Below are 16,682 nucleotides of genomic sequence, written 5' to 3' on the forward strand. Positions count from 1 at the left end.
TCTAGTCACTTTCTGCCAGGTAGTTGTTTTGCATTTCCAGCAAAAATACCTTATACAAAATATAGTTTTAATTGCAGCAAAGATAATTCTGGGTAAATGGTTGCCTTCACTGTCCCCTCATTTTTAACCAGTTGCTTTCTATACTGGATCCAATATTCAATTAAATTTAGCTTTTTAAGTGCAATAATGAAATTATGAGAAACTGGAGATATTATGGTTAGATGTTAGCTTTTTGTTGTAGTGATAACCACCAGGGTTACTCCTATGTTTATTAATATACTGCAAGATCGCAGATCACACTGCACCGGGGCAATTAGCCACGCCTTCCCCCCCCCCCCGCGATATCTGGCCGTATGCCTGGGGCCATACTCAGGAGTACCACAACCTCTCACCCACACTAGAGCCATGGATTAGCATCAGAATGTTTTCTGTTCCCTTATACCCTTTATACCTAGAGTTTACAAATGCTGTTCAAGTGGATCATTAATTTGAATGGATTCAGCCTCCTGTCATGCTATTATTCATTCAGATATATGAACCAATTAGTTTTACTGAGATTACTCCCAGAGCAGTGGATAAAGGATTGCTGCCTCAGTCAATCATTTATTATGGTCATAGAAGGATTACTGCCTTTGTCACAATTACTTCAATGCAAGTATTGCATATAAACTAAACTGTGAGTCTTCCAGTCAATCTTCACATAAGACGTGCATATTTGCCAGTCATCTTCGTACAAGGCTCCAATGGTTCCATGACATTATTCTAACTAAAGCATCACCATTGCAGACAGCTTCAATGGAACTATAAACACCCCCGATTTTCCCTGACCTTGGAAACAACCAATGGGGAAAATAAAGATTTGTACAATGAAGATTTAGAGATAGAGCGGCTCCACCGTTCAGATATTTGCGCTGGTCCTGTACGCAGTACCGTTCCAATTTAACCAAAAAGGTGAAAATCCCATGCGTTTAATTCTGATGTTCCAGTTGCAAAGTACCAGACGAGTCTTAATAATCCTTTAAACGGCTTGCTTACGGAGTGGACCCACCACGAGTTTCAACAGAAAACCAAATGGTAACGTAAAACTCCTTACAGGTGGCGTTTCCCTGTGACGACTTTATAGCGCCCCGCGCGATGCTTGGACAAGGACTAAAACCCAAGGCGCTCCTTTCCAGTGTCCCAATTTGTTGACGTAGTAGAATTCTATTGGTGAAGCGTAGCCGGCCGCGGGTGAAGTGTGCAATTATGACTGGCCACTGCAGGGGAAGGTAGTCTGCGGTGCCGGGTTTCGGTTGGTCGGTTTCCCTCACCGGGTTCAGTCGCTTTCTCTCCTATGCCTATGGTTACGGACGAGTGAGCACGGTGGGGGTACGGAAGCTGCTCGAAGACACCCCCCGCCATGTCCCCTCGCTCCCTCGGTGGTCTCCTAGTGCTGCTGCTGTGTATGCTTGGGGCCGCCATTGCTGGGTAAGCCTGAGGGTGGCGGGCAGGAGTAGCGAGCAAATGCCTCCCCGGTTTCTGGGTTCTCGTCCCCTCACCAGAGATGGGTCCTGAGGAGCGACCAAAGCCATGCTGCTTCCCCACCCCACTTCTGCCCTCTCAGTCTCTGGGTCCATAATGGTCATTGGCACTATTTTCTCCAGTCCTGACTGCGGGGAGCCTCGCTCAAACAATGTGGCCAACCTCCAGGTAGGGCCTGGCGATCCTCTGGAATTATAACTGTTCTTCAGTTGAGAGAAATCAGTTCTCCTGGAGAAAATGGCTGCTTGCGAGGGTGGCCTCTATGGCATTATACCCTGCTGAGGTCCCTCCCCTCTTGAAACCCAGCCCTCCTCAGGCTCCACCAGGAATTTCCCACCCAGAATTGGCAACCCTAGGTTCAGATCTCCCCTACTGTGATGCTTATTGAGTGACAGGCTAGCTGTGCTCTTTCAGCCTAACCTGCCATACAGGATGATTGTGAAGATAATAAAATGGTGGAAGAGAAAAGTAACTATACTGTCTCAGGTTCCTTGGAGGAAGGTGTAAATATCTAGACATTAAATTTCATCTTCCCAAAGTGATGATGATAAGCTCCTGTAGTAAATGATGGGATTTCTGTAAACGATAGTTGTCAGGTCATGGTTTGGAAAGGTTTACATGTGTGTGAGAAAAATTTCACATCGTGAAAGTTTCCCTTCTGTTAAAAATATAAGAGCTTATTATCTGTGGCAGCTGATTCCCTCTCCCATGTGCATGCATGCACACACTCGATCAGTCATCAGTCACAACTGGCAGTGCACGGGGGGAAATAAAACAGTGGCTAAGTTTACACTGTGTGTAATGTATACAAAGTTCTTATTGGCCTTCTGTATAATGTTGGGAGAAAAGTAGTAGTTGAGGGATTGTTACTAGGAATGTGGAAAATAAATTATTTTTTCCAGTTGTAGTTTTAGTGACACCTGTTTCCACTGTGTGTTTAGTATGACTTTGCTGAATACAAATGTTAAATTAATACTTGAAGGCTTGCTTGTTGAGTTTTGATGCTGTATTGGAGATACCATGCATGGCATCCTCTGGATGAAATTCTTGCAGGTTCTCTCTGTGTTGCATTTATTGTGGTTGGTAGAATTATTAGACGGTAACCATACCTTCTTGCCTTCTTCCTACACATAGCCTGAATGTTGCTCAAAGGTTCTGTGCATTACTCTTTTTTTAGGAGAGATTTCTACAAAATCTTGGGAGTGTCTCGCAGTGCATCTGTTAAAGATATTAAAAAGGCCTACAGAAAATTAGCCCTGCAACTTCATCCAGACCGTAACCCCGATGATCCACGTGCACAGGAAAAGTTCCAGGATCTTGGGGCTGCCTATGAGGTCAGTAAAAACCAAAAAGTGCCCAAGCTCTGGATGTTGATTATGAATTCCTGCCTTTGCCATGGTAGAACATTATTTTTAAAATGGTGGATGTTTTGTAGAGTACTGTTAGAAAATTTTCCTCCTGAAAATCCCTCTTTGAAAATGATCTCTGGATTGTCTGAAGCATAATAAACAGACAAAATATTTATTCAAATCTTCAAATGTGATAATATGCAAACAAAACCTGTTAAAATGGGGCACTCAAGGCTGTCATTTATCAATAAGGTTGCTGTGTGAACTAATTCTTGAACCTTTGGCCATTATGATAAGGGGCAATAGTAATTCTGGATTTAACTTGGAGGTATTAGTTTTTAAAATAAAATTCATTTTATGCAAATGATGATATATCTCTGACCTTATCCAATCTGGATCAGTCCTCAGAAATGATGAGCATTGTTAGATTGATTTTCAAACATCACTGAGTTGGAATGGATCAGCTTAAATATGAAAAAAGGGGGGAACATTCCACATGTATTGGTGTCACATGTAATTCCTCCCCAACACGATACCTAGGATCAGTCAGTCCTTAAACAGCTACAAAGCTATTTAAGGAAAAGATCTAAGCAAATGAGCAGTGTTGAAATTATTGTCAATAGGTAGAATTTCAGCTATGTATTTATTTATATTTATACCCCACCCACCCCGTAAGCAGGCTCTGGGTGGCTTACAGAAGATGGCAAAGTATGCCGAATTAGCATAAAACCATAAAACATTAAAATAATATAAATATTCTTAACATTACAACAATAACATTTAAAGTGCTCACAGTATTAACATAGATGGCATGAATTTCCATTCCGGCAATCTCTTGATCTTATGGCCAATCTTATGGTCCAGATATTAAATGGCATAGTCCATAGTGGGCCAGTCCCATTTCAGATGTTCAACGGAATAGTTGGTGGTAACGGTGGTGGCGGCGGCTCCTATTTAAAAGCCTGGTGGAAGAGCTCCGTCTTGCAGGCCCTGCGGAACTGTGCAAGGTCCCATAGGGCCCTGATCTCCTCTGGGAGCACGTTGAAACCAACATTTCAAAGGAAATAATAAGTCATATTTATGCTTTCGTTGTAAATGCATATGAAACTTTGGAAAGATTTGTGAAAGAATGGAAGAAAAATTAGGTTATACAATTCATAGAGAACTTTGGAATTGCATTTGGTCTAAACTAACCTCTTTGTTAATATCAGCTGACTGAAGAATGATATTCAGGATCATTGATATTGGGTTCCCTGTAACCTAGGACAATTCATGGTAATGTACAGGATAATTTTTGGCATTGTTGGCATGTATTTGGGCTTCATCCCAGACTCTTAGGCAAGAAATTTTAGATACAATCAGAAATATAACACAAATGTTGTATTTTTAACATCCTCAAATTATTTCAAAGATGCAGTAACTATGTTTGTTTTGGAATTAGTGATACATGTTTGTTGCCTTTGTTTAAATGCCAGATCCTTCTTCTTTAATAGATTGCTTTAGAAGGGTTTTGTCAACTGCTTTTATCTCCATATCAACATTTTTTAAAAAACAATGGAAAAAATGAATTGGCTGATAAGCTCATACAGAAATTATTATTTATTGGATGTTGTTCCAAACTTTGTATTTCAATAATCAACCATTTTAAAAAATTGCTATAAACAGTGTTATATGTTAAAAAATAACCCCAAAGTCCAGATGGATGTTTGGTCCTTACTCTAGCTGATAGCTCTTAGGAGGCCCAAAGTAAGTTTTCCATTTGATGCCCTTCTTCCTTTTTTGCTGCATTTAGGATTGATTCTTGCATTGCTTTCTGTACATGCAAATCCAAACCCATGTAGGACAATGTGTGAATTTTTGTGATAGTCATACTGTTGTGTATGCATTCTCCATTGAAGTGATTGATTTGCTTCCTTGTGCCCTTTCCTCATATGCGTGTGCATATCTGAATAAAGCATGTGCTGGGCCAGCAATTTATATACTGTGAAAACCAATCGCAGGACCAACATGGGAAGAATGAGGAAAAAGTAGTAGATAAAGTTAGACAATTAATATGCAAGCATTTTGGAATAGGGGATGAGTTAATAGAGAATGCCAAACTAGAAATAGGGTAATAATTCATCTTTATTAAAGCTTTGTCTGTGTATTACATAGCCATGTATATTATTTTGTTATTCAGGTGCTATCAGATGAGGAAAAGCGTAAACAGTACGATGCATATGGAGAAGAGGGTCTGAAAGAAGGTCACCAGGGTTCCCATGGAGATATTTTTTCACAGTAAGTCTGTCTTATTCCTCCTCTCTTTTTTTTTCTTTTTTTTTTTTTTTTGGCATGACAGAACAAGCCATATCAAAATGCAATAGGTGAACCAACACTGATATTCTCACAAATGCCACTATTACTGCCAAAGTTGCTTGTTATCCTGTGGTTTTTCCCTGGCCTAGCCAGAAGTATAAATGTTGACTGAGCATAGAGACTAACAGATAATGTGAGACATTTTTCAATTTTTTGAGGTGCACTAACCTTACTGGAATAAATAGGAACACTTTTTCCTTTTCAGACCTCCATGGTATACAGCAAAGCCACTTGCTAGTGGGTTTCTAATGTAATGTGTCTAGCAGAATCATCAGTTAAAAGACTGTGTCATCAGACTAATTGTAGAATTTCATCTATAGTTTGCTTCTGTGATCAACAGATGGTCAGCTGATGTTTTAGAGTGGCAGCTAGGGATATGCACACACAAATGTGTTTGGTCTTGGTTAGTTTTAGTTTTAAATTTTGTTGCTCCATTATTACACTTATTCAGTTTCTTTTATGTTTTTCTTTTATTTAATAGGAAATATATTACAAGCTCTATTTCTCCCCACAGACACACAACTGGAGTGAGATTGTGGGGTCATTCCCCTTACCTAAGGGATTGTCCTTGCCAAATTTTAGGCACATAGGAGAAGGGGTCCCTTGCTTGCAATGCTCCCTTGCACAACAGGCAGAGTTAGACATTTGTCAACCCAAGGAAGTGGTGGACACAAATAAGGTATACTTGAGAGTTCCTCGTATACAAATCCATTTATTCACATCTAAAGTGGAGCTCGTTTTTTGAAATAAAAATGGAGCATACAGATGGAGTGATTTAATCTCCCCACCCCCTCCCCGCACTTTAACCTTATTACTCCCAGCCCAGCTTCACTGTCAGAAATGAGCCAGGCTTCAAACACCAGAGTGCAGTGAGATAGGATGCAGCAGAGAACAAGGTTTTGCTCCCCCTTTTCACATGCTCTTTTTGTTCAAAAAGAATTGTCAGTGCAGTACTGATTGTACTGTTGATAGCAGGATCTGTGCATAACTGAGGGTAAACATTGCTGCTGAATCCCTACCCAGGGAGTTAGTAACATTGACTGCATGCAATCTAAGGAAAGCATTCCCATTCAGCACAGTTTCAAAGAAGATGTGGCTGGAACTACTGTGGAAGATAAAGCAGCCCTTCGTGCAAGTGTTTATGTAAAGGATCTGCAACAAAAGTAGGAGTGTTAGGCAAGTACTTCTCATACATAGCCTCTTTCACAAACGCCCTCCTTCATTGTGCTGCATTGCCCAGGAAGCATTCTCCCTGCTGGAGCACCTCACAACCACTCAAACCCATTCTGGGATGAGGAGCAGTATTTGAGCATCCCGTTCCACATGTTTTCTTCTCACTGAGAATGGAAAGTTGGACTTAAGTAAGAGGTGCCAGTTCCCTCAAATAAGTTTGGTAGGAGAGCAGTCAAACCCCCCTGGTGCACATCAGGCAAAATTTACTGGTTCACGCTGTGCAGGTCCCGTATAGCATCAGGTAGTGTATCAGAAACCTTCTGAAGTTGCTCTTGTTACTCCTGTCTGTAATCCATTTTTCTTCCATTCTTGAAACCACGTGTTGATTGCTGTCTTTGCGGTTGTTCTCCATTTTGGGGTCTGCCCTAGCAGGCAAGTACTGTTCCTGCTTTCATTACAGTTGTCTCACAGATTAATGTACCTTTTAACATTGGATGGTGACATCTCTCATCAAGTTTGGTTGATCCTACTGTCATAGTTGACAGAAGTAATGCTGTCTTGCCTGCTCTCCTGCCAGTTGAGCCAACAGGAACCTCATGATGTCCAGCTCCACTTTCTTTCCAAATTAACAGTTGCTTGCATCTTTTGTAGTTTCTTTGGGGACTTTGGCTTCATGTTTGGAGGCAGTCCTCGCCAACAGGACAGAAACATTCCAAGAGGAAGTGACATCATTGTGGATCTAGAAGTTACACTGGAAGAAGTATATTCAGGAAACTTTGTTGAAGTAAGTGTCTTGAGGGGCCTCCTTTGTTTATTGAAGTTTGGTAGCCGTTTTTAATTATGAATAACATAAATGTTCTGAGGAATAGTGGCAGTTATGTGCTTTTGTTTGAATACAGAAGACTTTAATGAGCAATTATATCAAAGCTTCTGATTCCTTGCATTTGCTGATGTCTGAGACATGTTTACTGTTCTGTGCATCATTCTCAAATTAATGAAAGTTTATTGAAGAGTATTCTTTTTTTTAATTCACAATTTATTAATTTCTGTAGTGTGCGATAATTACAGAACATTGAACTTTTTTCCAACAGTCCTACAATTATATATTAATAGAAAGTATTCTCAAACTGATCCCTTAACTTCTAATATATCCATTTACTAACCAAGAATTACTTTCTATTCTGAGTCCTGTTATCTTGTGCCACCCGCTAAGTATACTTCCATTCGGTTTCTTCACTTCTTTCTCCATGTACATATCAAATTCCTTGCATATCTCTACATAATATATTACATGGACATTCTTCAATTTACTATTTACTATAACATAATTCCAGTTAACTTTCTTCTTCCGGGAAACCTGTTCCACCTAAAATACACAAAAGAAATCCAAATGGAGATGCCTCTCATTCCTGGGGCTGAGAAACTCAGCGGGAAGAAAACCTTCCCTCCTCCTGTGAGAGGACTTGGGGGGGGCGTTCCCCCTCCCTCCTCATTGCACCCACTGTTTAAATTAAAATAGATTGTTTACTTTCTGGCCCTTTTTTTCTTTTAACCCTCTCAATCATATACCGTTATAACAAAGACACTATTTTATTGTAAACTAAACTATAAATCAGAGTTAGCATTGCATATTCCTTATTGCTAAATACAATATAACATTCTCGTCTTGAATTGCTCTTAATTTAATTCCTAGAAGGATCGTGTCTCTGAGTTTTCAAGTAGCCGTCTCCAAACAAACTGAACTCCAGTCTATTTTCTACCTCTTACGGTTTTACAGATCCAACCAAAAGTTTTTTCCCAGATGTTTCGTCATAGGGCAGTGTAGGTTTTCCCATTTAAATGAACTACAATATGTCCCATAGGCAACCAATGAAATTTGATGCCGTTTGTTAGCGTTACTGCTAGTATTCTTTCTGTTAATTAGGAAGCATGCTGAAAAGTAGTGAATTTCTGTCATTTTGTCTTACTACTGAGAGGCTGCAGTTTTCCAGAAGAGGTATATTTCGCTAGGCAGTGAAAGGGATCTTGATGATGAAAGGGAATACTGCCTCTTCTTGTACTTTGTGGTTATCAGACAACACAGTGAAGCACATTATTGTTATCTCTGTCTGTATTGTTTTGGTCTTGAAGGCGCTGACAGATAAAAGGTAATAGTGGTGTTAATGTTCTAGTGAATGAGTTGCAGTAGGTAGAATGTTGTAACGCAATTTTCTGTGCTAACTGAGCAGGCATCTTTTAGCAAAGGAGCTGCTGCGGAGTTAAGTTACCTTCAGGGCTCCATGGATCCTCTTGCTGGGCCACCAATGAGGGGACAGCTCCCCTGTTTGGGGGACCCTGTGTCTGCTGCTTTCTCCTGTTGCACTGGCTTTACAGAGGAACATCACTTGCTTTCCTTCTGTCTTCTACAAAAGCCCCACTTGAAATGAAATAAGACTCAGTCTTATCACAAGTTCTCTTGCATGCACATAAAATGGGGGTTGGCTAGGGCCTGTATCATCCCATGTGAGTATTTGAAGAAGTCTTTCCTGTCATTTCCCACACATGTTGAGGTGTTGGTAGGGTGTGCAAAAGAAGAAGAGAAGAGATTGGATTTATGCCCCGCCCTTCACTACCCAAAGGTGTCTCAGAGCGGCTTACAAACTCCTTTCCCATCCCCTCCCCACAGCAGACACCCTGTGAGGTAGGTGGGGCTCAGAGAGCTCTTGACAGAAACTGCTCTTTTTCAAGAACAGCTCTTATCAGAGCTACGGCTTGCCCAAGGCCATCCAGCCAGGTGCAAGTGGAGGAGTGGGGAATCAAACCCGGTTCTCCCAGATTAGAGTCCGTGCACTTAACCACTACACCAAACTGGCTCTGAACATGCAATGAACTAAGAGTCATTCCCTAGGCCTTCTGGAATGCAGAGGACTGGTGTGCCTAGGGCCGGACAATAATGTGTGGACCTTTGCTCAAGGTGCTGCATATACTATGGTTCCAGTTATTCATTGCAGTGTCAGAGGGAGCAGGTCAAGACTATTGCTGGCCTATCTTGTTTTGTCTTCATATGTGTGACCCATAAAATACAAGGGACTAAGGTGGCATGATTGGGGCTAGAACACTCTACACAGTATAATTTTTCAGAGGTTCTGTATGTATTTTTTCAGGTTACTCGAAACAAACCAGTAGCAAGACAAGCGCCTGGTAAAAGAAAATGCAATTGCCGGCAAGAGATGAGGACAACCCAGCTAGGCCCAGGGCGTTTCCAGATGACCCAAGAAGTGGTCTGTGATGAGTGCCCCAACGTGAAGTGAGTCTGACATTCCATTGCTTATGTTCATCATTTAGAATCATGCATGACTGTTAAAAGTAGCAGAGGGAGGAGTGATTACATTTCCAATTTGAGCCACATGGTGGTGTAATTTAGTGTTTATCTTTGTGAATGAAAAACTGTTTGGTTGGAAATCCCTCTGGGTAAGCTCAACTGGAATGTGAATAGTTTCCCTGTGAGTGCAGTTTTTTTATTGCTCTGGAACCTTAATAGATCATTAAAAGAGGCCACACCCATTCAGACCCTGTTCAACAGATAAAAGTAGTTCCAGGTTTATTGTGGCACTTGGTCTTAGTGTCTAAATTGGATGCTTTGTTCTCTAGTCAATAAATCAGGATTCTAAACTAGTATTAAAAATGGCTTAGAATCCTGGTTTACAGAGTAGAAAACAAACCAGTTTGTTTAGTCATCACACTGTTTTTTATTAATATGGAATTCATTAATCTCTGAGCCACACAAGAGGGGTGGAGGGAAGGTAAGTGCACAGGACTGATGACCTCGAAGGCTCATTCCTGAAACAACAAAGTCCTGTGAACAGTGGAAATGTGGAGATATCAGTTGTACAATTTGTTCTCCTAACCTGCATCTTTACATTTTAAATTGAGGAAGTACCTGAGGAATCTAAACTCCTTAACCAGGTCAAAGACTAATTCTAGAGCACTAGTTCTATTTCATGTTGTCTTGCCCCAAATGTAAGAACATAAGAGACGCCAATGTTGGATCAGGCCAAAGGCCCATCCAGTCCACCACTCTGTCACACAGTGGCCAAAAATACCAGGTGCCATCAGGAGGGCCACCAGTGGGGCCAGGACATTAGAAGCCCTCCCACTGTTGGCCCCCCCAAGCACCAAGAAGACAGAGCATCACTTGCCCCAGAGCCCCTATCTATACCTGGTGGCTAATAGCCACTGATGGACCTCTGCTCCATATGCCTATCTAATTCCCGTTTGAAGCCGTCCATGCTTGTAGCCGCCACCACCTCCTGTGGCAGTGAATTCCATGTGTGAATCACTCTTTGGGTGAAGAAGTACTTCCTTTTATCCGTTCTAACCCGACCGCTCAGCAATTTCATGGAGTGCCCACGAGTTCTTGTGTTGTGAGAAAGGGAGAAACTACCTCTTTCTCTACCTGTTCTTTCCCATCTTTTCTCCAAGCTAAAGAGCCCTAAGCGCTTTAACCTTTCCTCATAGGGAAAGTGTTCCAACCCTTTTGTCATTCGAGTTGCCCTTTTCTGCACTTTTTCCAAAGCTATAATATCCTTTTTAAGGTGTACACAAATGTACTTTTGAACAGCACGATTACATAAGCCTTTTGGTTTCCTCACAACAGAAACAAAGAATAATCTCTCCTTAACTAACATTGTGCTTGGCTAAAAGGAAACTTTAGTTATATAGGTGATAGATCTTGTACACGTGATCAAAACTCCCAAATATAGCATCCTGTATGCCCTTCTGACAGGCAAACCAGAAATGTCAGGTTTCGGTCAAATTCAGGGCACCTAAGTTAAGAGACTGTAGCCTCTAGGCCTTCAATATCAAATGTAAATATATGGTGAACGAATTTAAATCCAGATTCATACTCCTACAGTCACCAGCTTTTCATTCTGTATCTGTTCCTTACCCAACAGAGATCCACCTGTAATACCCCCTAAGATATTTAGGCATATTCTAGAGGGCTTCAGCTATGCTTGCCTCCTAATTTACAGGGGAAATTATAGGCATTACAGTACACCATCATGGTATCCCAGGGTATGTTAGTGTCAATGTGTGTCACGGAAGGGAGCAGGGGCATGCAGGGTTTGCCACAGATGGGTTGTTGCTTCCAGGGATCCCTCCTTTCCCACACATGCTCTCCTTCCCTTCAGTCCTGGAGCAGGCGATGGTTTAAAGTGGCTGCCACTACTCTGGTTCTAGGGTTGTACTAGGGTGTGAAGGACCCAGGCAGAGAAAACAAGAAACAGTCTGTTAAATAAAGACCATAGCTTCAATAGTGAAGTAAAATGAGACTTGTAATTGTATCATCCAGCATTCTTGTAGGTGACTCCTTGAGTCATCAGAAGATGCCTAGCTGCTTTTGGTATTATTCCTTTACTAGACCCAGCAGCGTTATTCTACAAAAGTGGGGAAGGAAAGGCCCCCCCCAAAAAAAATCCAAATCTCCCCCCGAAGTCTGCTTGGTGAAGGTATGTTATTTTTTCCATATTTGCTCTCTCTTGTTTTTCAGGCTTGTGAATGAAGAGCGGACCCTAGAGGTGGAAATAGAGCCTGGTGTGAGGGATGGCATGGAATATCCCTTTATTGGGGAAGGTATAACATTCACTTCAGTTCTAATAAACTTCATTAAAACTAGTTTGACCAATGGTGGTAATGATTTTTCTCAAATTTCCTGGTGCCCAGGTTAGGTTTGAAAAGGGAACATGGCTTCTGTATTAATTATTGGAGGCTTGAAAATGTCAGCTGTGCTGCTGTGTGTATTACTTTCATGCATGGCTTGTGGTACAGAAATAGTTTCTGGGAAGTGCAAGTTTTATTTTTCTTACAGACATTTTGTTTTTTTCAAATGCAAGCTTCTGGTCCTTGTGGTTGCAGAAAGAACTGTGGAAATGTACAGATAGTACATAGTCGAGGCTTCTTGTGATGCTGGAACTGGAAGTTTGTTTTTCATAGTTGCTCTTTCACGTTTTCTCTTGACTGTTCGCTCTTCCCACTGTTGCCCATGATGTACTGTCATTCGTTTCCCAAAGATCCCAGAATCTGAGTGAACCATCATATTGATCACAGCAAAAGTAGATTTGTGCAAATCTTCATTTAGATAAATTATTTTAAACACTTTTTTGATGCACAGCATACCCCCATCTGTGTATTTTATTTGGACATGGGTGTGTGAATCATATTTTTATGAGCAAATTTGTCTGTGGTCTAGAAGATAGAATTAACTTCCCTCGCAAACTGAAGCAAACCAATTGTTCCCTGGACATAGCACCTACAGCTTGTATGATTATCTCAAATTGAAGCAGGCCTGAGTAGCATGTACTGGTGTCCCTTTTGACTTCTGCTTAATATGCCTAATCCAGTTTTCAATCTTCCTCAGGTGAACCACATGTTGATGGAGAGCCAGGTGACTTGCGGTTCCGAATAAAAGTTCTTAAGTAAGTTGGGTTTCAATTATTATTTTTTTGTGTTGCTCACCCGGGAAAGTCACTTGTAAAATGTCCTATGTTAACTCATCATGAAACAGGGCAATTCCCTCTTTGGCAGGTGCTGAAAACAACTGGTTTCATTGTGTTTCATTGTCTGTGTCAATGTCGTTTATCAAGAAGAAATATCATAATGTTAAATGATTCATGCACACGCTATCAGCTGGATAAACACAGGACATCTGAATGGGAGTGGAGCTTTCCTCTCCCTACCAGCCAAGGGCTGGGTAAATTGAACCTCTCAGCAGAGAGAGGGTGACTGTATCCCTGATCCCCCATCATTTCTACCATTTTATAAGAAAATGATCATGTTTCTTCTCTTGACTACAGGCATCCAGTTTTTGAACGAAGAGGGGATGATTTATATACAAATGTGACTATCTCGCTGGTCGAGGCTCTAGTAGGCTTTGAGATGGATATTGCCCATTTGGATGGGCATAAAGTAAGAGAGGATTGTTTCTACTTTGGGTCCTGCTTTGGGGGATACAGGCTAAAAGTATGCATTGTAGGCTTCTACACTATTTCCCACCTCACCCCCCTCCCTTCTGCTTCCTTCAGGTCCACATTGCCCGGGATAAAATCACAAAGCCTGGAGCAAAGCTGTGGAAGAAAGGAGAAGGTCTTCCCAGTTTTGACAATAACAACATTAAAGGCTCTCTAATAATCACATTTGATGTGGATTTTCCCAAAGAGCAATTAACAAATGAACAGCGGGAAGGTTTGTATTTTAAACAGCAGAGAATTGTATACTACAATAGATTCCCAAATATTTTGAACAATAATTGTAGATAGTCACACATTCTCCTCTGGCTGAGATTAGGAAGTTGTTTTGCCTAACCCGTATATATCTTCAAAAGCGCATAGCAGCAGCACCATAGATTATTTCTACCATATTCATTTTTTCTACTGTGTTGAGAAATAATCCAGTTCTATAGTTAAAGGTATTTGTAAACTAGGCTGCCTTGTTTATGATTCTGTTTCTCTACGTAAGGTGTTTCACTGACCAACTATGACATCTGAGTTCATGACTACTACAAAGTTTGTGAGGAATGTGCCCGGATCTCTCAGGGGCTTATTGCATAGTCATTAACAGAGACTGAGGCTGAACTGACTGTTGGGCAGGAAGCCACAATCTCTGATCTTTCCCAGCTTCCTTGCTTATTCGAAGTCTGCTTTGTAAACAACAGCCAGAGTAATGTCATTGCCCTTGTGGCACAGCTGTTTTTGTTCATTGGCAGCATTTGTATACTACACATGGTGGGAAGCGATGTCCCTTTCTCTCAAACCTCCTTTAAGTGTCAGAGTGTTAAAGTAATGTTCTCACAGAGAATAAGAACAGTGAGCAGAGTGGGTTTTCCTTTGACAATTTAGGGTAAGATAAGATGAGTGTTGTGTGCTATATATAATTATTGTGGTTTTTTTCTTTTTCTAGGCCTAAAACAATTGCTGAGACAGGCATCAGTTCAGAAGGTGTACAATGGTCTGCAAGGATATTAAGACTAGGAGAAAAATGGACTTTGTTGCAAACAAATGAAATCAGTGCTGTAAACTGCAGTCTTTTCTTCTGGTCATTGTAGAACAAACCTGAGGGGTGTTGGAGTGACTGTTAAGACCTCTGTACAAATAATGGGGGTGTATCTGGGGTCGATCAGAAGAGATAAAAGAAACTTCCTGATTCAGGACACAACTGGTGCTGCCTACTTGGAGCTGTCAGGCTCCAGAAGTGAAATAGACGAGGCGTTTTAACACAAGTACCAAGATGAACTTCTGGTTTTAAAATATATTTTGATGTTACTTTTTCTTGCCCCTCTGAATGACTTTTCATAATTAACTTTTGTTTCCCCTCTCCTTGCTTGAGCTCATATCACATTTATTTCAGGCAATGTCCCTTCTAGGTTCTGTGCTGGTGGCACAGGTTTTTTGACACCCACTTTTTAGTGTGTTTGTTAGAATTGCTTCCTTGGCGTTCTGTTTTTTTATTATTTAAAAAAATACCTAGTCTTTGAGAAATGACAGGAGTGACACCACAAGTTTCACTTGTCTGTCTCATTTTTTTAGGTTTCTTTATAAACATCCATGTGATTCCAGTTGTTTATACTGCTGAAGGTTACTTTTAGTCTTTATCATCATCCAGAGGAGTGTCTAGTTCTCCCTGTACACTGCAGCAGTTTGTGGCATTGTCCATGTGAAGCTGGCATCTTTCTATGTATCCACAAAACCGGCAGCAGCACTTACATGTTTACTGTTTAGACTGTAGTGAAAGAAATATAATACACGATCCATGGTATCTTAAAAAGAAACAGTCCAGCAAGCAAAGACTACATTGTCCCTTTGGTGAAGCAAGTGACTGTAATAATTAGGTAGAGGAAAGTTTTTACCTTTTGACCTGTGGAGTGCAAAGAGAAGATTCTTCATTTTCTAAGGGACTTGTTGCTTGGCAACATATCCTTCATAGACCTACGGTATATGCACAGAACAAAAACATATCAACCTGCCTTACCATAATCTTTGGGCTGCTATTTTTCCAATTTCCCCATTTTTTGTAAACAAATTTTGCTCCCCCCCCCCCCGGGTTGGGGAATGAAAAACAGCTTATGGTTCAACAGATTTCATTTTTACATATTTTTTCCACTGATTAATCCAGGATTTAATCCAGGATAGTGGTCTGTTGTTCTGTTACCAGTTTTAGAGCTAATTTGGATTTGATATTACAGTTGTGTTTGTTGCAGTACACAGCCATAAAATTGAAATGTGCTAGGGGGCAGTAGCCACTCAGCTTTTCATCCAGTTGGTTCAATTTCACACTTGTGGTATTTTACTGCTGCAAGCACTAGAATATGAACAGCATACATTTCTGTACACAAAATGTGAATTGACCCTTGGATAGTTCCAACTGCTGAGGAACGCTGTCTTTAGTGTCTCGGTTCTGAGATTCATGTAAGAGATCATGATATGGAAAACTAGGAAAGGTATCCAGCTTTCTTTTTCCAGCTAGATAGTCTCTTGGTTAGCATGCACAGTCTTGAAAGTACACTGCCTCCTAAAGTTGTCTGTCATGCAGTTAGCTGGTGTTGCAATACTTAGTGTGTGTGTTTCCTCCTTTGAAGGAAAGTTAACTGGAGTTCTGCTTCCTGGCTCAGCTCTCTGCACTAAATAATGATTTGAGGTCCACACAAATGTTATTTTCTCTTTTAAAAATGAGAATGCATGCATGGCTGTAAATACTGTCTGAAGTGACAACCACTAAGGTTACTTACCAGTAGCCACATATTATTGTGATACAAACACTTTCCCATTGAGGCAGAAAGGATCTATGTGGAGACAGACTAAAGTTGAAAGGGCTTATCCCCCCAGAAATCCAGCATTTTGAAGTATTTGTTCTTCTCTTCCCCAATACTTTTTAGATGTACCTGAATATGTAAATGGAAGGTTCTCCAAGGACAGGTGCAGGAGTTTCAAGGATGACTTTCAGAACTTCTACTGCCTCACAGTTGAAATTTGTACTGTTCTATAGAAAATATTTTGGGGCATATACCAGAGAACAAGAACTTGCTGAGCAGTTGGGTTAGAACAGATAAAAGGAAGTACTTCTTCATCCAAAGAGTGATTAACACATGGAATTCACTGCCACAGGAGGTGGTGGCAGCTACAAGCATGGATGGCTTCAAGAGGGAATTCGATAAACATATGGAGCAGAGGTGGCTATTAGCCACAAGGTATAGATAGGTGATGCACTGTATTCTTGGTGCTTGGGGGGGGGGGGGGCAAAGGGGGGAAGTTT

General features: G+C 41.0%; 1 protein-coding gene across 1 annotated transcript; it reads left to right on the top strand.

Moving 5' to 3' along the window:
- The first annotated feature begins 1,311 nt into the window (after positions 1 to 1,311).
- DNAJB11 (DnaJ heat shock protein family (Hsp40) member B11) lies at positions 1,312 to 15,462 on the top strand. The gene is made up of 10 exons (XM_015406860.1): positions 1,312 to 1,467; positions 2,699 to 2,855; positions 5,050 to 5,147; positions 7,050 to 7,182; positions 9,542 to 9,684; positions 11,929 to 12,011; positions 12,796 to 12,853; positions 13,232 to 13,343; positions 13,460 to 13,619; positions 14,334 to 15,462. Exons 1-10 carry the CDS (start codon positions 1,400 to 1,402, stop codon positions 14,396 to 14,398), a joined length of 1,077 nt encoding a protein of 358 aa, XP_015262346.1. The 5' UTR covers positions 1,312 to 1,399; the 3' UTR covers positions 14,399 to 15,462.
- The last annotated feature ends 1,220 nt before the right edge of the window (positions 15,463 to 16,682 follow it).

The sequence above is a fragment of the Gekko japonicus genome, unplaced genomic scaffold (assembly GCF_001447785.1).
Source record: "Gekko japonicus isolate JY-2015 unplaced genomic scaffold, Gekko_japonicus_V1.1 scaffold1023, whole genome shotgun sequence".
NCBI classification, from domain to species: Eukaryota; Metazoa; Chordata; class Lepidosauria; order Squamata; family Gekkonidae; genus Gekko; species Gekko japonicus.

Bases quoted from the DNA above. Each gene is read 5' to 3' on its own strand.
- DNAJB11 (XM_015406860.1), top strand. From the start codon at position 1,400: ATGTCCCCTCGCTCCCTCGGTGGTCTCCTAGTGCTGCTGCTGTGTATG. The intron at 9,685-11,928 runs GTGAGTCTGACA...CTTGTTTTTCAG, and splicing joins GATGAGTGCCCCAACGTGAA to GCTTGTGAATGAAGAGCGGA. The intron at 12,854-13,231 runs GTAAGTTGGGTT...TCTTGACTACAG, and splicing joins TTCCGAATAAAAGTTCTTAA to GCATCCAGTTTTTGAACGAA.